This window comes from Denticeps clupeoides, chromosome 4 (assembly GCF_900700375.1).
Source record: "Denticeps clupeoides chromosome 4, fDenClu1.1, whole genome shotgun sequence".
Taxonomy (NCBI): domain Eukaryota; kingdom Metazoa; phylum Chordata; class Actinopteri; order Clupeiformes; family Denticipitidae; genus Denticeps; species Denticeps clupeoides.
Genome location: NC_041710.1, coordinates 14,530,885 through 14,549,573, shown reverse-complemented (window position 1 = coordinate 14,549,573; position 18,689 = coordinate 14,530,885). Strand labels below are relative to the sequence as shown.

Genomic DNA, 18,689 nt, shown 5'->3' with positions numbered 1-18,689 from the left:
TGAATACACTTAGCAGGCAAATGCTGATTAACGGGCCACTTCCTTAACCTCTATTTAACTTCAACATGGTAACTGCAGCAGAACAGCAAACTTTCATACTATGGTGTTCACAGAGTCATTAGTTGCTATAACATAATGGATGAATGTGTGACATAGATGCCAAAAAACCTGCAATGCAGCACCCGTTAATGTATTTCCCATTTTCCCATGTCTACAGCTGCTGATTCTTAGAAATATTGTCTTTGTGTAGACTGTACTTAACATGATTAATGGATATGCAACTTGTTTTGTCTAATGTGGGGAAATTGTGGAATTCTGAAATGAAACACAGGCCCATTTCATAAACAAGTTATTGGGGCTTGTGGGAGACAGGTGGGTCTTGAAAACCCCAACCCATCTTCATTTACCCCACCACTCACCTAGCTGGTATCAGATGTAGCTGCGAGTGGTTCACTTCGGCCCGTAATTGCTGAGAGTGCTTCTGGAAACTGTTCAACATCCCCAGTGAGAGAGAGAAATTGCTGAGACACAATACCGACAATTAGTCAGCAATTTTAGAGAGAGGGGTGAAAATGGTACAGATCACTTCCAAGAACATACAAACACAATTGAAATGTATGGGGGTAGCTGCTTAAAAATGAGTCAACAAACAGTTTTTGCCAATATCGCACATCCCTACTCTGTGTTCTGCTCATGTTCATAACTCCGTACGGAATTGAACCCAGGTTCCCAGCATGCCTGAACTAGATTCCAGAATGGATCGATGGCTGAGATGTACCAGTTCAGACCAGCAACCTTGATGATTTCCCATTCTGGTGCTTCTGACTGGCAAACATGCAAGTATGTTAGTATGTGAGGCTTCAGCCTTGACCTGCTTATCAAATGTTTATGCATGAACCAGGATGATGGTTTCCTGGGCTTTGAAAGATATTTGGGATTTCATTACACAAATGAATTATTAGCCTCTGGTCTGTTTTCCCCTCACCCTCTTAGACAAAAGCTCACAAAAGCTTTTTTTTTTCTTTTTCATCTCCCTTTCTCTTTTCTTGTGCACTGTCATATCACTGAGCTCGGTGTGTGACATGTTTTCTCATTACTGGGAGAAGCAATAACTTTGATAAATCATTCCGGCTTGTAGCAGGGCTCCGCTGACAGTATTGGAATCCTAATTGAAATTCCTCCCTCCCTCTCTCTCTCTCTCTCTCTCTCTCTCTCTCTCTTTCTCTCTTCCTCTGTCTCACGTTCTTTGTCTCGTTCCCCCTCGCTCTTTTTCCGTGTCTCCCAAGCGCTCTCCCATTCCCCTCAATCTGAACCACTTTGCAACTGACACTGCCACTGACACCCCTGCCAACCGCTTCCCTTTGTCTTTCAGTGGTGAGCTCGGAAACCCCCTTTTTTATTTCTGTTCTCCAGACGTCCAGATTTATCAGAGGTGCTCTTCTGCATGGCGGTGGGCCCAGTAGTAGTGGAATACACATAATTACACTCATAACTTATTCATTCTACATGGAGTAAAAGATACGGCGTGAAGGCTGATCAGGATAGGAGCTCGTGCAAGAGAGAGAGGGTGAGTGATTGAGCGAGTGTCAGCCCTTGGGATGTGTCTGGGTTTGATCGGTGTGCTAATTTGCTTTCGCCGGCCGTACGGGGCATAAACGCGCTGGCGGATAGTAACGTGACTGTTTAAGTGCATAATGAAGTCTCTGTGAGCGGTTTTCTCTGCTCGGGAGGCCACAGGCCCAGCCTCTTAATTTACTGCCCAGGAAATGAGCACAATAAGGGGCCCAGAGGATAGAGATCTTGGCCAGAACGTGTCTAATCTTTATCGCTGAAATCTATGGTTCTCCCCGACTCGACCACACTGGGTTTTAGTGCTCAAGATAAATGGCCAGGAACGAAATGGCCAGTCGGACTGTATCTAAAATATTATATGTTTGCAAGTCCTGGTCAGAATTTGGTCTGCCCATGTAAAGGAGAACATTCCTAGAGTGTTATTAGATATTAGATTTTATTCTATGCAGATTTCTGATTATACCTTTTCTTTGCATGTTTTCATTATGCTCAGTATTCACTATTAAATGGTTGACTGAAAGCATCAGTAAAAATTTTGGGGAAAAAAATCTTAAAGCATTAAATTGACAGAGGATTTATGTTGTTGAGAATGCGTGGGTTCAAATAAGATAAGATAAAGGTAAATTATTATTTAGGTTATGCTGGTCAGTAGGAAATTGTAGAAACTGTAGAAAATCGTAAAAATCCATTCTGTTGCAACAGAGCATCTATTTTTCAGTTTATAGCAATTTTATTTATAACATATCTTTATGGTGTGAGACCATACATCAGTTGCAAGGATCATGAAAAGCCCTCCCGGTGGGAAATTTGCATTGTCACATGGTTATATCACGGCCAACACTAGTTCTAGGTTCGGTCTGGAGGCCTTCTGATTTTTCTTTTTTTTTCAGTTCTATTCTATCATTATTATGACTTGCCAGCCAGCACAACATGTCAGCGTTATGTTAAACATAACTAATGACATCAGGGTAACAATCTACCTGGCAAATAGAATTAGTACTACAGTTCAAATATTAAGTACTGATTTGCAATAAAGGATTCGGTAAAAAAATTGCTTTGTTAGTTTTATTATATATATATTGATTTATATTATTATTATTAATAGTGATATATCTCAATAATTATCTGTAATCAACTCTCGTACTGTTAGGTTCTTAGAAAAATATTACTACGTATGTAAATATTTTGGGCAATTTTAGGTTAATTTCAGAAGAGATCTTCACTCTCGTACTCACCACCTCCACTGGAGTGGAGCGAATTCAGCCCAGCCGGAGCCTTCGGCAGCGTGCCATTACAAGCAAGTAAGTGATTGGACGCTGCCTGGCAAATTTCCCGCTGATTGGCTCCTGGCCGCTGGATTTTGCTCCTGACTGGGCATCAGCCTGTTAAATGTATTCCTCATACACTTCAGATGGTGTGTACTGCATCCTTCTTTCTGAAAAACAAAAGATGTATGATCAGGATTGACCGGGACATGGCGTCTCTTCGCGGAAAACACGCTGCTCTACCGCGGCTGTGTGTGTTTTGGTAGTAGAATGAGGAAGTGGAAGTAAACCAACCCTGAAATTATTTGGGCATGCAGCCCGGTTTGAGAGCGAATCTGCAAAATTAACAGCCATTTGTGTTTGTGTTGTGTTTACCAGAACACATTCATGCATGTACAGACTAGGTTCTCCGATCTGCTCCTACACACCTCACGCATACGTACAAGGTAAATTGAATTAGTATTAGTAGTTCTGCTATTACATCAGACACTTTGCTTGCTAGCTACGCCTTCATCCCACAAGTGTATATTCAACAAATGCTAATACTTACTGTAGATGACTAGGTTATGCTGGTCAGTAGGAAATTGTAGAAACTGTAGAAAATCGTAAAAATCCATTCTGTTGCAACAGAGCATCTATTTTTCAGTTTATAGCAATTTTATTTATAACATATCTTTATGGTGTGAGACCATACATCAGTTGCAAGGATCATGAAAAGCCCTCCCGGTTCTCAGCGCTCATTCATGGTGTCACGACGTCCCCATGCCCATCGTTCTAGACCTCAGCACCCACTGCTGACGCCACGCCGTTTAAAATCTGCTGCCACAACTTGGCTCACACCAGTGTGCCAATACTCTTCGGGGTGGAGAGTGGAGGAAGCAGAAAGGTCTTGGATTTCTGAAGTGGCCTTTCTTTTAAAAATTACCCCTGTGCAAGTGCGTCAGAATAAAGTGGATCACTTTTTTTTTTTTTGGCGGTGGAGTGTGGTCGTTAAAGACTGGAGTGTGTGTGTGTGTGTGTGTGTGTGTGTGTGTGTGTGTGTGTGTGTGTGTGTGTGTGTGTGTGTGTGTGCGAGTGCTTCTATGTTGCAAAAGCGGCCATAAGGCTGGCATGTGGTCTGGAGTTTGCTGCTCTGTTTGTGTCACACTCGCTGTCACTTTGAACAGCTTTGAGGTGCCGTTCAGACAGGCCGTCACTATGACTTGAGCATTGGCAGGACGAATGGAGATGAAGGTTTCCTGCGAGAGTGTGTGTTGGTGGGCAGAATGTGTTTATGTGTGTGCAGGTGAATGGGGTGATGGGTGACCGGAAGCGTTGCGTTGTGTATGGGTGTGCGTTCTGTTGGCTGTGTGTGGTTTTGTGTCTGGGACTGTTTCTATTATTGTGTCGGTTGATGGATGTCCTGTATTTGTGTGTATGTGTGTGTGTGTTTGTGTGTGATTGATTGCCAGTGCTTCACTCCCTTGTCAGAATCATGCTCCTGTCAAGTCGTCCCGGCAGTGGTCGCCGTGGACACAAATTTCTTTCTGCCTCAGACAGCACTTGAGTAATCTCCATAATACACTTGAATCTACTCTCCACTCACTTACTCTCTCACACACACACATACACACACACACACACACACACACACACACACACACACACACTGCCTGTTCACACACCTGTAAGCTGTCATTCACACACATGCACACACACCAATCAGCCACATCCCTCTGGGCTGAAACGTGAATCTGTGCATGACTGCACATATCATTACTGAGTGCAGCGTGTGTGTGTGTGTGTGTGTGTGTGTGTGTGTGTGTGTGTGTGTGTTTATTCAGACAGGGCCTTCTCATTAATTCTCCTTATTACATCTCTCTTGCCTTTTTTCAATGGCGTGATTTCTGCTTTCCACCATATAGGATAAGGAATGTTGGTCTGGTATGAGTGGGTGCTGCCAATCACCTTCTCTGAACGATTTATTTATTTATTTGTTTGTTTAGCGGGGGGGGGGTTACAAAGCTGGCAACGGACCTTCTGGCTAATTCAGGCGGTGAAGTGTGTGTGTGTGTGTTTGGGGGGGGAGCTCCACTTCAGTCTGGCCAAAATACCAAAGCTTCCAGCCCTCTGGATTCAGACCAGGTCTAGCTGCTGCAAAGGAGTCAAATCCCTGCTGTCCTATTAAACTCACTGTGGTCTGCACTGCGCCAGGCCCGCGGCTTTTGGGACGTCTGGCCCGGACTGTTCTACCATGTGATGCAATTTACAGCAAATCTATAGGAAAGAGTAGCGCGGCCAGAATATCATACAAGTGCCTTTTCTCTGTCTACGCACAAGGTGATCGCGTTGGTGCGCTTGGAGCTAGCTAGCTGCTTTTCTCCCTGGTGCTGGCCAGTCCTGTTGTCGCCGGCATCAAATTAGTGGCTCATGCTAACAAACACCATTGGACCTGGCTAGCAGTCAGTGCCAACTGGCATTTAAACTCAATGTTAAACACTGGTATGGAGATGGAGAGAGCCTGCTGAATTTACTCTGAGGTCATTCTGACTCGTTTTGACATTTTTCAGAACGCTTGCAGAATAGACAGAACCGAGCAGTTCCACTGTAGTCACCACTTCATCTTTTACTTTACATTTACAGCATTTATCAGACGCCCTTATCCAGAGTGACTTACAATCAGTAGTTACAGGGACAGTCCCCCCCTGGAGACACTTAGGGTTAAGTGTCTTGCTCAGGGACACAATGGCAGTAAGTGGGATTTGAACCCGGGTCTTCTGGTTCATAGGTGAGTGTGTTATCCACTAGGCTACTACCACCCGACTTCTTTCATAATAAATAGATGGTTACAACCTCCTCAACTGTTGCCATGTTTTTGTCGAAAGTTCGGAAACTTTCTAGTGGCTGTAGCACCATAAAAAAAAAGACGTACAAAAGTATGTGGAAGGTGTCGGTTGAAACAGGCATGTTATTGTTGGATGTAAAGGGAGCCTGTAATGAGCTGTACATACCCCAGCCTGATAATGCTGGGGTATGTAATGCTGGGGTACGTAGCCGGGGTTGGTATGTTTCCGGATGTACGTGTAAACATATATGTTCTCAAAAACAAGTGCGCCCACCAGCCCAAAGCCATACGAGCCGGGCAGCTTCTTGCCAGGCCTGTCGTGACACATCCGTGCTGTAATGTCAGCCGTCGCTGGAGCCCGGAGGGACTCCGACTTGCTGACTCAGCCCCCCGAAACTCGACACACCAGAGCGCTGACTGCCTGAGATCCTCACTATGCGATGCCCCTACTTAAAAAGCCATTAAAAATCCATTTGCATTCGGGCACTGAAATGCCACATGGCACATCGGGTTTGGAGGACATTATTTTGTGTTTTGGAGGCAAAATGAATGTACAGGTTAAACAGCTATTTTTACATGATGACTCTTCCTGGAGGGATTAAAACGTAAAGTATTTTAATACAGTTAATACATTTAATACATATTTGTATATACTAATGATATAAATGTTACATAAACACATAAAACTGGCTCACATGTGCTCTTCAGGAATTTGACATTATACGATGAAAAATTCTGTCCAGAAGATGTCAGCCCATCCGTCAAATCTGTTAATGCCCGTGTTCCTGTGCAGTCAGTAGCCAATCCGTACAGGTCCTGAGCAGCGAATGATGTGATTGGTTTAAGGTGTCTGCGATATGCCCACCGTCCAGCATTAACGTGAGTGCAGTATACCTGGATAAACATGGAATAGAACGAAATCTAAAAAAGTCTGCTGTCTCTGTACCTTGAGTTTACTTTTCATGGAAGCGCAGTGTGTGTGTGTGTGTGTGTGTGTGTGTGTGTGTGTGTGTGTGTGTGTGTGTGTGTGTGTGTGTGTGTGTTGGCGGGGTTGTTATTTACCTATTAGTGCATATGGTCACACACGTGTGAATAGCAGATCCTCCAGCAGAACATCCCTACTCAGAGTCTGGCCTTTCCTCTCGCGTCTCAGCCCAAAGCCCTGGGCTAATTAGGATGTGCTGATTGATTAGCCTGCTGTAATTAGCTTTTGTGATGTAAATGAATCTCTCATTGGTTGGAAATTGATTAGCCTCAGTTCTCTCCCCGGGGGAATGGGAAGCTCAGTGCTCGTAATTGAGTTGCACGGGTCCGTGTGTGTGTGTGTGTGTGTTTTTTTATAACTTGCTGTCAATCTTCTGGTTTATGATGAAGTACAGTACTGATCGGCATTCAGGTGAGAAACGGTTTTATTTGCGTTTGGAGGCTTATTCGTTGCAGTGCGCCAGATGCAAATTGCATAAATGTTTACTTACTGATTGTTGCATAATACAGCCAGATATGAGCAGGTTGCTACATGTAATTGTATTGCGTATTCTTTGAAAGAGAATGTTACAGGTACATGAGCTATGAACTGTTTTATTTTTGGGAAAACCCAAAAGCCTAGTGGGTAACACACTCGCCTGTGAACCAGAAGACCCAGGTTCAAATCCCACTTACTACCATTGTGTCCCTGAGCAAGACACTTAACCCTAAATTGCTCCAGGGGGGACTGTCCCTGTAACTACTGATTGTAAGTCGCTGGATAAGTCGTCTGATAAATGCTGTAAATGTAAATACAAATTCTAACTAAAACTAACTAAAATATTGTTAGTTTTATTAAGTCTTTTTATTTTTAGATTTTGTAAAAATTTACACAGATTATAGTCTTATGCACTTACGTATTCATATTTTTTCCCCTGAGAAGCAATTTTCGGATGATAGTCAGCTCTTGCCGTAAGTGTGTGAGTTTATTTAGCACCATGGCCTCCAATGTGTGCTGTGTGTGCTGGTAAAATACCCTGCTGCTGTCTCTAGTCTGGCAACAGACTAGTCTCTCCAACAGGCACGGAGCCTGTACTGTATACCCCATCCCACCCTCTCTCCCACTAATTTCACTACACAACAACTCTCATTAAGGTGGTAGCGCTTCATCATACAAACTTGTCATTTATTTCCTGTTTTCAGCCAAAATGGTACAATATTGTAATTTTTTGCTTCAATTGTCAATTTTTGCTGCAATCCTGCCTGTAGTCCTGTAGTATTTTTGGCCCATTTGTAAATGTGCACTGGCTGATGTGCCGTTGTGCTTATGTAGCCACTTACCTATCCTATGAAGCATTTCTTTCCGAGTGAAGATGCATGGCTATTGAGCCTCACAGCTTCTGATTCATTCAGACACATGCACTGTCGCTCATGTGGACACACAGTTCTCAGACTCCCCTCACGCACACACCCTTAGCATAGCAGGCAGTGGCTGAATGACTGCAAGAATCAATACAGGCCCTGTTTCCTGTCTACACAGCGCCCTGTGGGATAGAGGAATGTGTTTTCTCTTTTTTTTTCTCTCTATTTCATCTTAAGGAAGGAATAGGCACTGCTGTCACTTCCACTGAGCTGACCCTCACCTGCAACCTGAGAGACGGCCACAGCGCAGGGTAAATGAGGAGAGCATGAGAAGGATGGGGCGCCATTTAGGATGGTCCACCTCGGATCAAATTGGTTGGAAGGAAGCTTTCGGTTGACTGGCCAATAACGTCACCGTGGTAGCGAGCTGCATAAAGAACCTGTCGCCTGTATTGAATTACTTTCATAATCAACTGCATGACCAGCCAACCATTAACATCCACGAGTAATCAAGTTTTTACTATGACCCCAACATTTCTCTCTAATCCACCCGCCCGGTCTGCTTATTGTTTATTACTGTCAGTTAGGTAAGCGGGGGAAGGTCGTTCACTCTACCATCCTATGGTCATTCGTTGAAGTGAAGTTGAGCTTTATTGTCATTTCAGCTATATACGTGTTAGACAGTACATAGTGAAATCCGGATCCTGGTGCTTCATGTAACATTTATACAATTAAGCTAAGTTACATACTGACATAAAGTGCACGTGTGCAACACAGACAAACTACATAAAGTGCAAACAGGACACACAGGCAGTGCAAGATTAACATTTAACTAAAACATGCAGGCAACAATGAGACAAACAGCGCTAAACAAGTGAAATTAATAATAAATGCAAAATAAAATATTGCAAAATGGAATGGTGCGTTAGTAGATAACATTATAGATAGATGATATTACAATATAAGAGAGGTGTTGTGTGTGTGTGCGTGTTTGTCAGTCCAAAGAGGAAAGTCCATGAGTGTTCAGGTGTCTGATGGCCTGTGGAAAGAAGCTGTTGCAGATTCTGGCAGTGAGGGCCTGAATGCTTCGGTACCTTTTTCCGGATGGTAAGAGGGTGAAGAGTGCATGTGAAGGGTGTGTAGAGTCCTTCACAATGCTGGTGGCTTTCCTGGTGGAGTGTGTGTTGTAAATGTCCTTTATGGAGGGAAGAGAGACTCAGATTTGTGTGATTCATGCCGTTTATTTATTCATTTTTATTGGAATAAGGATTATTCACAGCTCAACTAATTGTTGGTTACTGCATACCATATAACTGCAATTGTTTTTTTTTTTTTATCTATTCTATGAGATGTGTGCACTGCAGGTCACCAAGCAGCATGCATTTCCATGGTTCCAGAATCTCATGGGGTGGTAGAAATATTGTCACTTTCACAGTTCCTTTTACAGCGTATCAAAATCTGAATTGTGTGTTTATTACAAGGGTTTAATCAAACTTTTATGAAATGTCACTTAACCTGCAAATGAACTCAGTAACTTCCTTTGTGCTAGATAATGTGCTAATTTGGCTTCTAAATTTATGTCTGAGAAAAACACATATATCCGTCACTCTCTTTGACGCTCTCTGTGTTCTGACAGTTACCAAATTATTATTTTTCAGTTATAGATCAGGAGAGAAGAAACAATGAAATAGAAACACATCTGCTAATCATAGCAGCCTTAAGATATTTAGAACATGGCGAGCCAAGTAAGTGAAATATGTTAATTATATAGCTAGTCCAGACATTTTAGCTGATGAATTTTAGAGCGTCATCTAGATGAATAGAGGTTAACTTAACTTTGGAGTACTGGACTACCACCTGAGTAAAGCAGCTTGCAGGTCAGAAATGGAGACCATTTCCCAATCCCAGCAGGGGAATTTAGTTGCTACAACAACCCCACCTCCCACATCCTATTACATAAGACACAACACAAGCAGAATTGAATTTTTGGATGCAAAGAGTGCCAAGGACAGAGATTAAATTCCACATATGTACATTAAATAGGGTTAACCTCTCTGCCGTGGTCAGTCTTTTCCCCGGCGTTCATGAAAAAGTGCAGTTTGGTAAAATGACCATTTTACCACCCTCCCTTTTTAAACAGTATTTTGTATCGTGCAAATGTAAGACAACACAACAGCATTTGAAATCTCACACACACTTTATAATGTTTGTGTTAAGAAGAAAGAAGAAGAAAGTGAAGTGATTGTCGCATGTGATACACAGCAGCACAGCACACAGTGCACACAGTGAAATGTGTCCTCTGCATTTAACCCATCACCCTGAGTGAGCAGTGGCCAGCCATGACAGGCGCCCTGGGAGCAGTGTGTGGGGATGGTGCTTAGCTCAGTGGCACCTTGGCGGATTGGGATTCGAACCAGCAACCTTCTGATTACAGGGCCTCTGATTACGGGGCCTTAACAACTAGGCCACCACTGCCCCTAGTGTGCTGTGCTGCAGTGTTTCACAATGACAATCACTTCTCTTTCATAATGTTTTATAGATTATATACATGATTATGAAGCGTACATTTGGTGGTTAGAGGTGCTATACACACAGAGAATGTACCGGAAGTACACGCTACAAGAAAACACACAGATTACATCAAAGTGGGTCACACCTTAAAAAAGGTGTCCTGTTTAACACACACACACACACACACACACATATATATATATATATAAATTCTACTGCAAAGACGTCTATAATGAGAGTTTTTGGGGATTGCCTTCTGGTTTTTAACATCTCAATGTTCTGGTGAAAAGGCGTAGATGAGGTATGAATTGAATTATTAGCTTCTTCAAGCTCCATTTCCTGAAAGTCACATTGTATTAGGCTTACACATGTATGTGGCTTATGAGATGTTCTCTCTCTCTCTCATACACACACACACACAGACAGGATTGCTGTGGATGCTGTACACTGTTAATATTGGCAGGCTGTGAGGTGAGTGGGTAGAGAGGTAATTACCTCTTTATTGGCTTCTATAGCTTCCGCTGATCAGGCTGGACACTGTGGAGGAATTCACTTACTGCTACTTGCCTCCTACACACACAAAGACACACACACACACACACACACACTTTGTTCCATGTTATCCTAGCCATGATATACCTTTTCAGCTTCTCTCGGTGCACTTTCACCCTCCCTCGTCTCTCGGTGTTGTGGTTTCTCTCAAACTAATATTGATTGGGGAGCGTTTAGCGTTAATGTTCTCAGTCGTGTGCAGTTATCTGGAGAGCATGATGCAGCACACCTGTGACTGCAGAGAAGCGCAGTGACAGCAGGCAGGGAAAGGTCTGTGTGCACAGCCCCACCGAGTGGCCGCAAGTGGAACTGCAGGCTGGCGAGTCACACAACGGAAAAAGGAGAGCGGGCAAATGTTGCCAAGTCGAGATCTACCGCACTGATAGAATCATATCCAAGCAGTACTGAGTCCTGTAATTAAACCAAAAGTATTTTTTGCAGTTTTTCCTCCTATGAGATGTGTTGGTTTTCCATTGAATTGTACCGGTTATAGATTTTGACGTGACTTACTGTGGTGCACGTTGCATCCGCTTCAGCTCACGGTTAGATCAAACATCCATCACGTCCTATTTGATTAAGGCCCTGCAGTGCATGCTGGGTGAGCAAACTGTTCCGCTTAACTTCCAGATGTGAAGAAATCACATTCGCTGTTTGGTAGGAGAATCCTGTGTGCTTTCTCTGTATAGGTGTATGTGTCTCAACACTGTGTTCCAAACACCACTTTTTGCTTGATTGTTGTCTCCTTCATTCTTCTCAGACATGTCTTACTCATACCAAGAACCGCTGCCTTTTATTTATTTTACTCCATCTTGTTTCTTAATTCTCTTCCTGTCTTCTGTTACTCGAGGCTGATAATTGCGGCGCTTACTGCAGGGATAAAAAAAAAAAAGATATAGAAGTACGCAGTGACTCACAGAACATTACGTAATGTTCCTTGAAGAGAGACGTTGCAGCCTTGAAATGTTATAAAGCAGCCAGTCTTATAGCTTAGCATGGTATCTTACTAATCATGCAAAATAATTCAATGCATTATTTGCTACTAAATTCCTTCTCAGATGTGGTCGTGATTTAATTTGCTTGCATATGTTAATGAATAATAATGCATTGCAGGATCCCTATTCGTGTGTTATGTTATGTAAAAAACGTAACAACCCTCTACATCTTTGATTATCGACCAGCCCTCCGAGAAAAGCACTCGTCGAGCTATTGTTCACTTTGGTGGGAACTGTACGGGGTGAACAGCAGGCCGCGTTGGAGGTCACCTGAAGCTCCCCCGCCCCTCTCCTGAATAAATAAATAAGTAAGACGGTGCCGGGATCTTATTGCAGCCCCGGTGAGAGAAATAAATCTCTCTCGTCTCTCTCTCTCTCTCTCTTATTGTCTGGTCCTAACCATGGAGCTGAGGCCATAAATAATGGAGAGGGACGCCCCCTCACACGCGGAAGGGGTTAAACGCGGCTTCGTTGTGGGTAATTTGCCTGTTGAAGCCGGTGTGGGTTTTTACTGTAGCACCTGCTCGGGCTAATATTTGTTTTGCCGCCGTGTTTGCAAGCGTGTGTGTTCAGGCTTAATGACTGTACCGCCGTGAGCTGCAGCGAAATTGTTTAGGTCTCGGTGGACCAGTGAGCAAAGTATTTATTTCCCATTTCCTGTGTGTGCCCCCACTTTCTAGCAGTTGGCTGCTATTAAGGGTGTGTAGATGCACACGAAGCTTTATTGGATCATTGTTTTCTGTCTAATCTCTTTCTCTAACTACTTTTGCGCACAATGGGGTAAATATTTTAGGCGTTTGTTAAGGCGTTGGGCGTTGGACGTGTCCAGAGTATCCAAATTCGTTCATGTGAGTGCTGACTATAAATCTCCATGTTTGGTTTGGTAGCAGACGGGGTCCCGAGATCAATCTTGTGTCGCCTGCTGAAGGCAACGTGGCGTTTTCTTATGAGGACAGAAACCAGAGGTAAACTGAGGAGAAGGATATTGCGCTCAGTGTTGCCAGATTGAATGGTTTCGCATTTGATCTTTTAGGAAATATTGCTTGTCCGGAACAATGACTTTTCTTCTTCTCAGATAGATTTGTCCGTTTTCTGTATGCTTTGCTGCATTTTGGGGTCAAATTTGCATGTGATGTAATGACAAATGGGAGATGAAGTAGTACGGTTCCAGTAAAGTGTCCCTGAAGTGTTTTCCCTTCTCTTCCCTACAGAAAGTTCTACTACATCACGCTGCTCCGGGACCCCGTGTCACGGTACCTGAGCGAGTGGCGTCACGTCCAGCGGGGAGCAACATGGAAGACCGCCTTGCACATGTGCGATGGTCGGACCCCCACGCCGGAGGAGCTGCCTCCGTGCTACGAGGGCGCGGATTGGTCCGGCTGCACGCTGCAGCAGTTCATGGACTGCCCGTATAACCTGGCCAACAACCGGCAGGTGCGCATGCTGGCCGACCTCAGCCTGGTGGGCTGCTACAACATGTCCTTCATCCCCGAGAAGAAGCGAGCGCAGGTCCTGCTGGAGTCGGCCAAGAAGAACCTGCGCGACATGGCGTTCTTCGGCCTGACGGAGTTCCAGCGCAAGACGCAGTACCTGTTCGAGCGCACCTTCCGCCTCAAGTTCATCCGGCCCTTCATGCAGTACAACAGCACGCGCGCCGCCGGCGTGGACCTGGACAACGACACCATCCTGCGCATCGAGGAGCTGAACGACCTGGACATGCAGCTCTACGACTACGCCTGGGACCTGTTCCAGCAGCGCTACCAGTTCAAGCGGCAGCTGGAGCGCCGCGAGCAGCGGCTCAAGAACCAGGCGGCGGCCCTCTTCCCGCTGCGGCGCGGCCTCGTGGAGGAGGCGCCGCCCCGGGGCGGAGACGACGCGCCCGAGGAGTCGGCGCGCCTGCCCACTGAGGACTACATGAACCACATCATCACGCGCTGGTAGCAGAGAGCTGGAGGAGGGAGGAGCAGAGGTGGAGAACCGAGGGCTGCCGAGTCGGCCAATTAGGGGCGGGGTTGAGGAGGGTGGGGCTTTTGGCAGATCTTTTCCTCGAAGACTGCTGCTCTCTGTCCTCCAGCAAAACCTGTGCTATCAGGCATCTTCTGTCCTTTCCGGACTCGCTCGAGAACTCATCACTTGCTTTCGAGGGGTACGTGAAGGTGGGAGTTCCCACAATTTTGAGCAAAGCCCTCTGAAAAGTAACCTGGACGACTTAAAACCTCAACGGAAGTCAGTTCACTGCAGATATTTAAAATATATATATATATATATATATACAATATATATATGGAACAAAATCGCATAAGGAGAACTTTGCTTAAATGTCAACTATCATCCATAACATTTTAAACAGACATTACCATTTTTTTGTTCTCTTCAAACAGAGCTGCCTAAAGTGTTTCTGGATGCAACATGTTAGCTTCGTATCAGACAAAAAAAAAAAAATCACCAGATTTCTTTTGTATCTATTTTTTGGGGGGGCTGTACTGACCTGGCCATGGCCTTTTATGCAGGCCTTCTTCGGGTGGTTGTTTCATTATTTAAGTGAGCCCAGAGAGTGTTATAGTTTCGGACCTTAAGTGGAGGTCTGTCAGGTGCCTGATCTCTTCTGTCACGAAAACAGACCACAGCAACCAGCTGGTCACCAACGTGACAACGTGTCACCACGATATAGCAGTTTGCCCTGTCATGGTGTGTTACTTTGCCATATCCAGTGAGGCATTCCTTTTATTTAAAGATTTCTTTGTTTGTGTGAACCAAGGGATCAACTGTATGTGTGGAAATACTAATCTGTCATTTATCAGCCTTTATAGCTGGCCACCATCAGACTACTTCTGTTTGTGTGTGTTAGGGGTGCACCAATGCCAATACCGTATGTCCAGTGCATGTGCTGGTTCTTACATTCAATCACATATCCTGATTTCTACTGATACCATGTACTTGTAGCCAGTCGCCAAGAGACAGAACTCTTTAGCCACTCACTCCCCGGTCTTATTTAGCTTCACAGCATTTATTGCAGCCCAATTAATGTGGACATAAGCAGGTACAGGAAAGTCTTCGCTGTGATACGCCACCACAAGGGTTGGATCTCATGTGCAGCATTAAGGGTGTGAATGTTGCCGGGCCGCATTGCTCACACACACACACACACACACACACACATCGCTCACATGCCGTGGCAATTGGGTTAAGTTATTGACACTATAACAAATACAAAATGAAAAGCACTTCTGAACATTTGTTACATAATTTTCACAACACATCTACATAACATGTTTAATTATCATATGCTAGTGCTCTTTGTGATAGTTCTAAGTGTTCTGATACTAATAAAAAAAGGTAGGGAATACTCTGTATCTGTGAGTACTCATCAGTGAGTACTCCAAAAACTGGTATTAGTGCATCCCTAGTGTGTCTGGGTGAGTGAGTGAGTGTGTGAGCGAGAGAGAGAGAGAAAATCCGAGAAACTATAGAAATGCTGCACTTGTGTGTGTGTGTGTGTGTGTGTGTGTGTGTGTGTGTGTGTGTACGAATTGTAGTATACATGTCCCATGTGTGCACATGTACTGGAATGTGCCTCTCTGTCTGTGTGTGTGTGTGTGTATAGGATATGAGTGCTCAGTATGTATGTATTTGCAGTAAGTGGGTGGGTGTGTGCTAACTGCTTTTCTGGGAAAATGGCCATGTTGTGGCTTGCTCTGTGCAAGCTTGCTTGAACCTCCTTCAAATATTGGGCACAGCTTGTATGCCTAAATGTGTGAAATATGATGGGCTTTGGTCCTGTAAGTCATATCTTCGTAGAGTATGTTTGGAGGTATCTGTGTACACAATGCTCAATTCTCAAAATAACAACCCAGTTTAACTCTGACAATTCTGTCCTCACTTTGTGCAAAGGAGAATGATTTACATTTCTCTGTACTGACTGAAGCATACGATTGGTTGTTTTAGATGTAGGTGTGTGATGGTGTGTGCGTGCAAAAGTCTGACCAAGATTCGGGAGCTCTGCAATCTACATGTTAAACCTGTGATCATGTTCAGTCTTTCAGTTCCCATTGTTTTTATGAATTGCCAATGAATTCCTGGTCTTATTTTAACCCATTTAATCCCAATGGTCTTCTTCTGGAGGGTCCAGTATTGTTTCTGTTTGGTCTGGTTGACAAATTGTACTAAAAAATGATGTGACCAGTGTGGAAGGTCAACTGACCAGACAACTTTAATTCCTGTGAAGAGGAATGTCTTCCTCAGAGCTCCATAAAAGACAGCAATTAAAATATCTTCATTTACAAACATTATCATATTTGGTACATATGCTCTTGAAGGGGTCTAATACTGATATATGTTGAGAATTACACTCCTGTTTATATATTTTGCTTAAGAGAGGCGGATATATGTTAACAGTTACAATTGTGGCCGCTAGCATAATACATTGTATTGAATTCAATACACATGTTATGGCAATTAATGCAAGTTAATTTTGACTTCTTTTGTACGGTTTTAATTTATTCAATGTGTTGGACTACTGGACTTACAAGACCCCCCCTATGCTGTTTGTAGCATTACTTTGTAGATGGGGGCTCTCGCATGGTGCGAGATGGAGTGGCAGGTGCCCGGTTAGGTGGAAAAGGAGACGCAGGTGCCCGCATGATGCAATTGCTTGTACATTGAGTGGTTGTCCATGTGGTACAAGATCGAACGAGAGGTGCCTGCAGACCAACAGCAGCAAATCAGCAAAAATGAAAATGGAAAAGATTACTGGACACAGTTTCCTGTGTCCTCCGGAGAACACAGGAAACTGTGAGAACATTCAGCCAAGGGAGACGAAAGGAGCCCATCTCAGCAGCCATTAGTGTCTCCGGAGTACACAGGAAACTGTTTCCGCAGATGAAGGTGGTGTGACAAGTGCATGTATATGGATGTGCAAAGTGTGGTGTGCCTCTCCATATTGAATGCTTCAATTTTTTTCATGTTGGATGAAGTCCAAAGACAGAAGGCAGTCTAATTCAACTACCGGTCATAGAACATTTTTTTTTTAACATTTTAGATGCATTTTAAAAAGACTATGTAACAGATGAGAGTTATATGCACAATAATGAGGTTAATAGCTAAAAAGAACTAACCATATCTCATTATTTTGTGTTTAGTGGGCACCAGCATCACTGCTTTCAAGTGTGCTTTCGAGTGTGCAAATATTGACCAATTTATGGGATTTTTTTTTTTTTACAAAATAAGGACCATGTTTTTTCCCATCTGTCATAATTGTGACCAAGTATAAAACTCAAAATTTTGGCAACTTAACCAAAATAAAACAGAAACATGCATAATGATTGTGCATTAAGAAGATCTCAGGAGTAAAATCTATGTACTGAAATTTTCAGAGAAAAAAAATGGGATTAAATGGGTTAAATCCAGCCGTACCCCACGCAGACAGGAGCAGGCGATGGCTGCAGACATGGGCAGGCAGTGATGTTCCTCTTGGTTCCACTGGCTCGTTGGTTTACATGAGGTTTACATTTAGAATGAAATGACTCACTATGCGCGACCCAGCTTTCGAGCTGTCAGTTTCTCCATCATCCAGAGGTGTGGTGACATCATGAAAAGTGTCTTGTGTCCAGCTGACTCTACAGTATGTCTTACTTTCTTTTCTGATGATTGCAAAGCTGGGTCATCAAAACCACCAATAAAAACATTTTTATATAAAGGAACTATCTCTTGTCTTCTTTTTTTTTTATTATTATTGACCATAACGTCCGCCGTCATATTTATTTTCATGTTTAAACAAGAGGTGTGACTGAAGGATGCGCCAGGACTGGAGACTTCGGGATTAGGACTAAAAGCCACTGCCCTAAATGCGTCAGGGCAAAGTGCCCTGCAGACATGCTTGTAGTCTACAGGAAAATGAACGGGCTTCTGATAACCCGACGGGAAAAAATCATGGCGGGAGGTTGAAAGAGAGTAGCAAACCATGTACTGATGCAGTGAAGCCCCTCAGCCGAAGTCCTCGCCACCAACAGAAACGCAGAGGGAGAGGCAGGGAGCAAGCAGGCAGGAGGAAAGCTGAGTCAGACGTGCCTCTTGGTAATTACCAAATTCTAGGCTGGCCAGGCACTGGGATTTAGAGGGACTCTTTTGTCCCATTCAGCCGAGGGAGACGAAAGGAGCCCATATCAGCAGCCATTAGTGTCTCCGGAGAATCTGGTAATCATTCACTCCTGTCAGCCTGGGTGTGTGTGCGCGCGTGAGGGACCCAAGAAAGGAATCGCACCTCCAGTTCCGCTGGCCGGCAGCCACACCTTGGCTCGGAGACAGACGTAGACATTGAGGGAAAAGGGAGATTTGGGGGAAGAAGCAGCTCTGAGCTGCCTTGCATCAGTGTCTTGAGTACAGAAAAGCAAGACAGTGGCCATAAAGACCAAAAGACCGGAGCAGCACGGACACTGACAGGTTGTGGGATAATTAATACCAAGATTCACAGCATAATGCAGCAAGAAATATTCCTGTTGTTAGAGCTGTGAGATGGAGAATGACAGATGTCCAGGGTACACAATAAACTGATGGTATGAAAGATAGTCAAGTACAGAAGGCACTATAACGCTGAATAAAATAATATAAAAACATGCAAGGGTGTGTAATGTATGATTAAAAGAAATTAAA

General features: G+C 44.0%; 1 protein-coding gene across 1 annotated transcript in view; it reads left to right on the top strand.

Moving 5' to 3' along the window:
• The window catches only part of hs6st1a (heparan sulfate 6-O-sulfotransferase 1a), a 99,434-nt gene extending 85,391 nt beyond the window's left edge, over positions 1-14,043 (top strand). Inside the window, exon 2 of the mRNA XM_028975625.1 lies at positions 13,253-14,043. Within this exon, the coding sequence (XP_028831458.1) occupies positions 13,253-13,982 (730 nt within the window). The 3' untranslated portion in view covers positions 13,983-14,043. The remainder of the gene's footprint in view (positions 1-13,252) is intronic.
• The last annotated feature ends 4,646 nt before the right edge of the window (positions 14,044-18,689 follow it).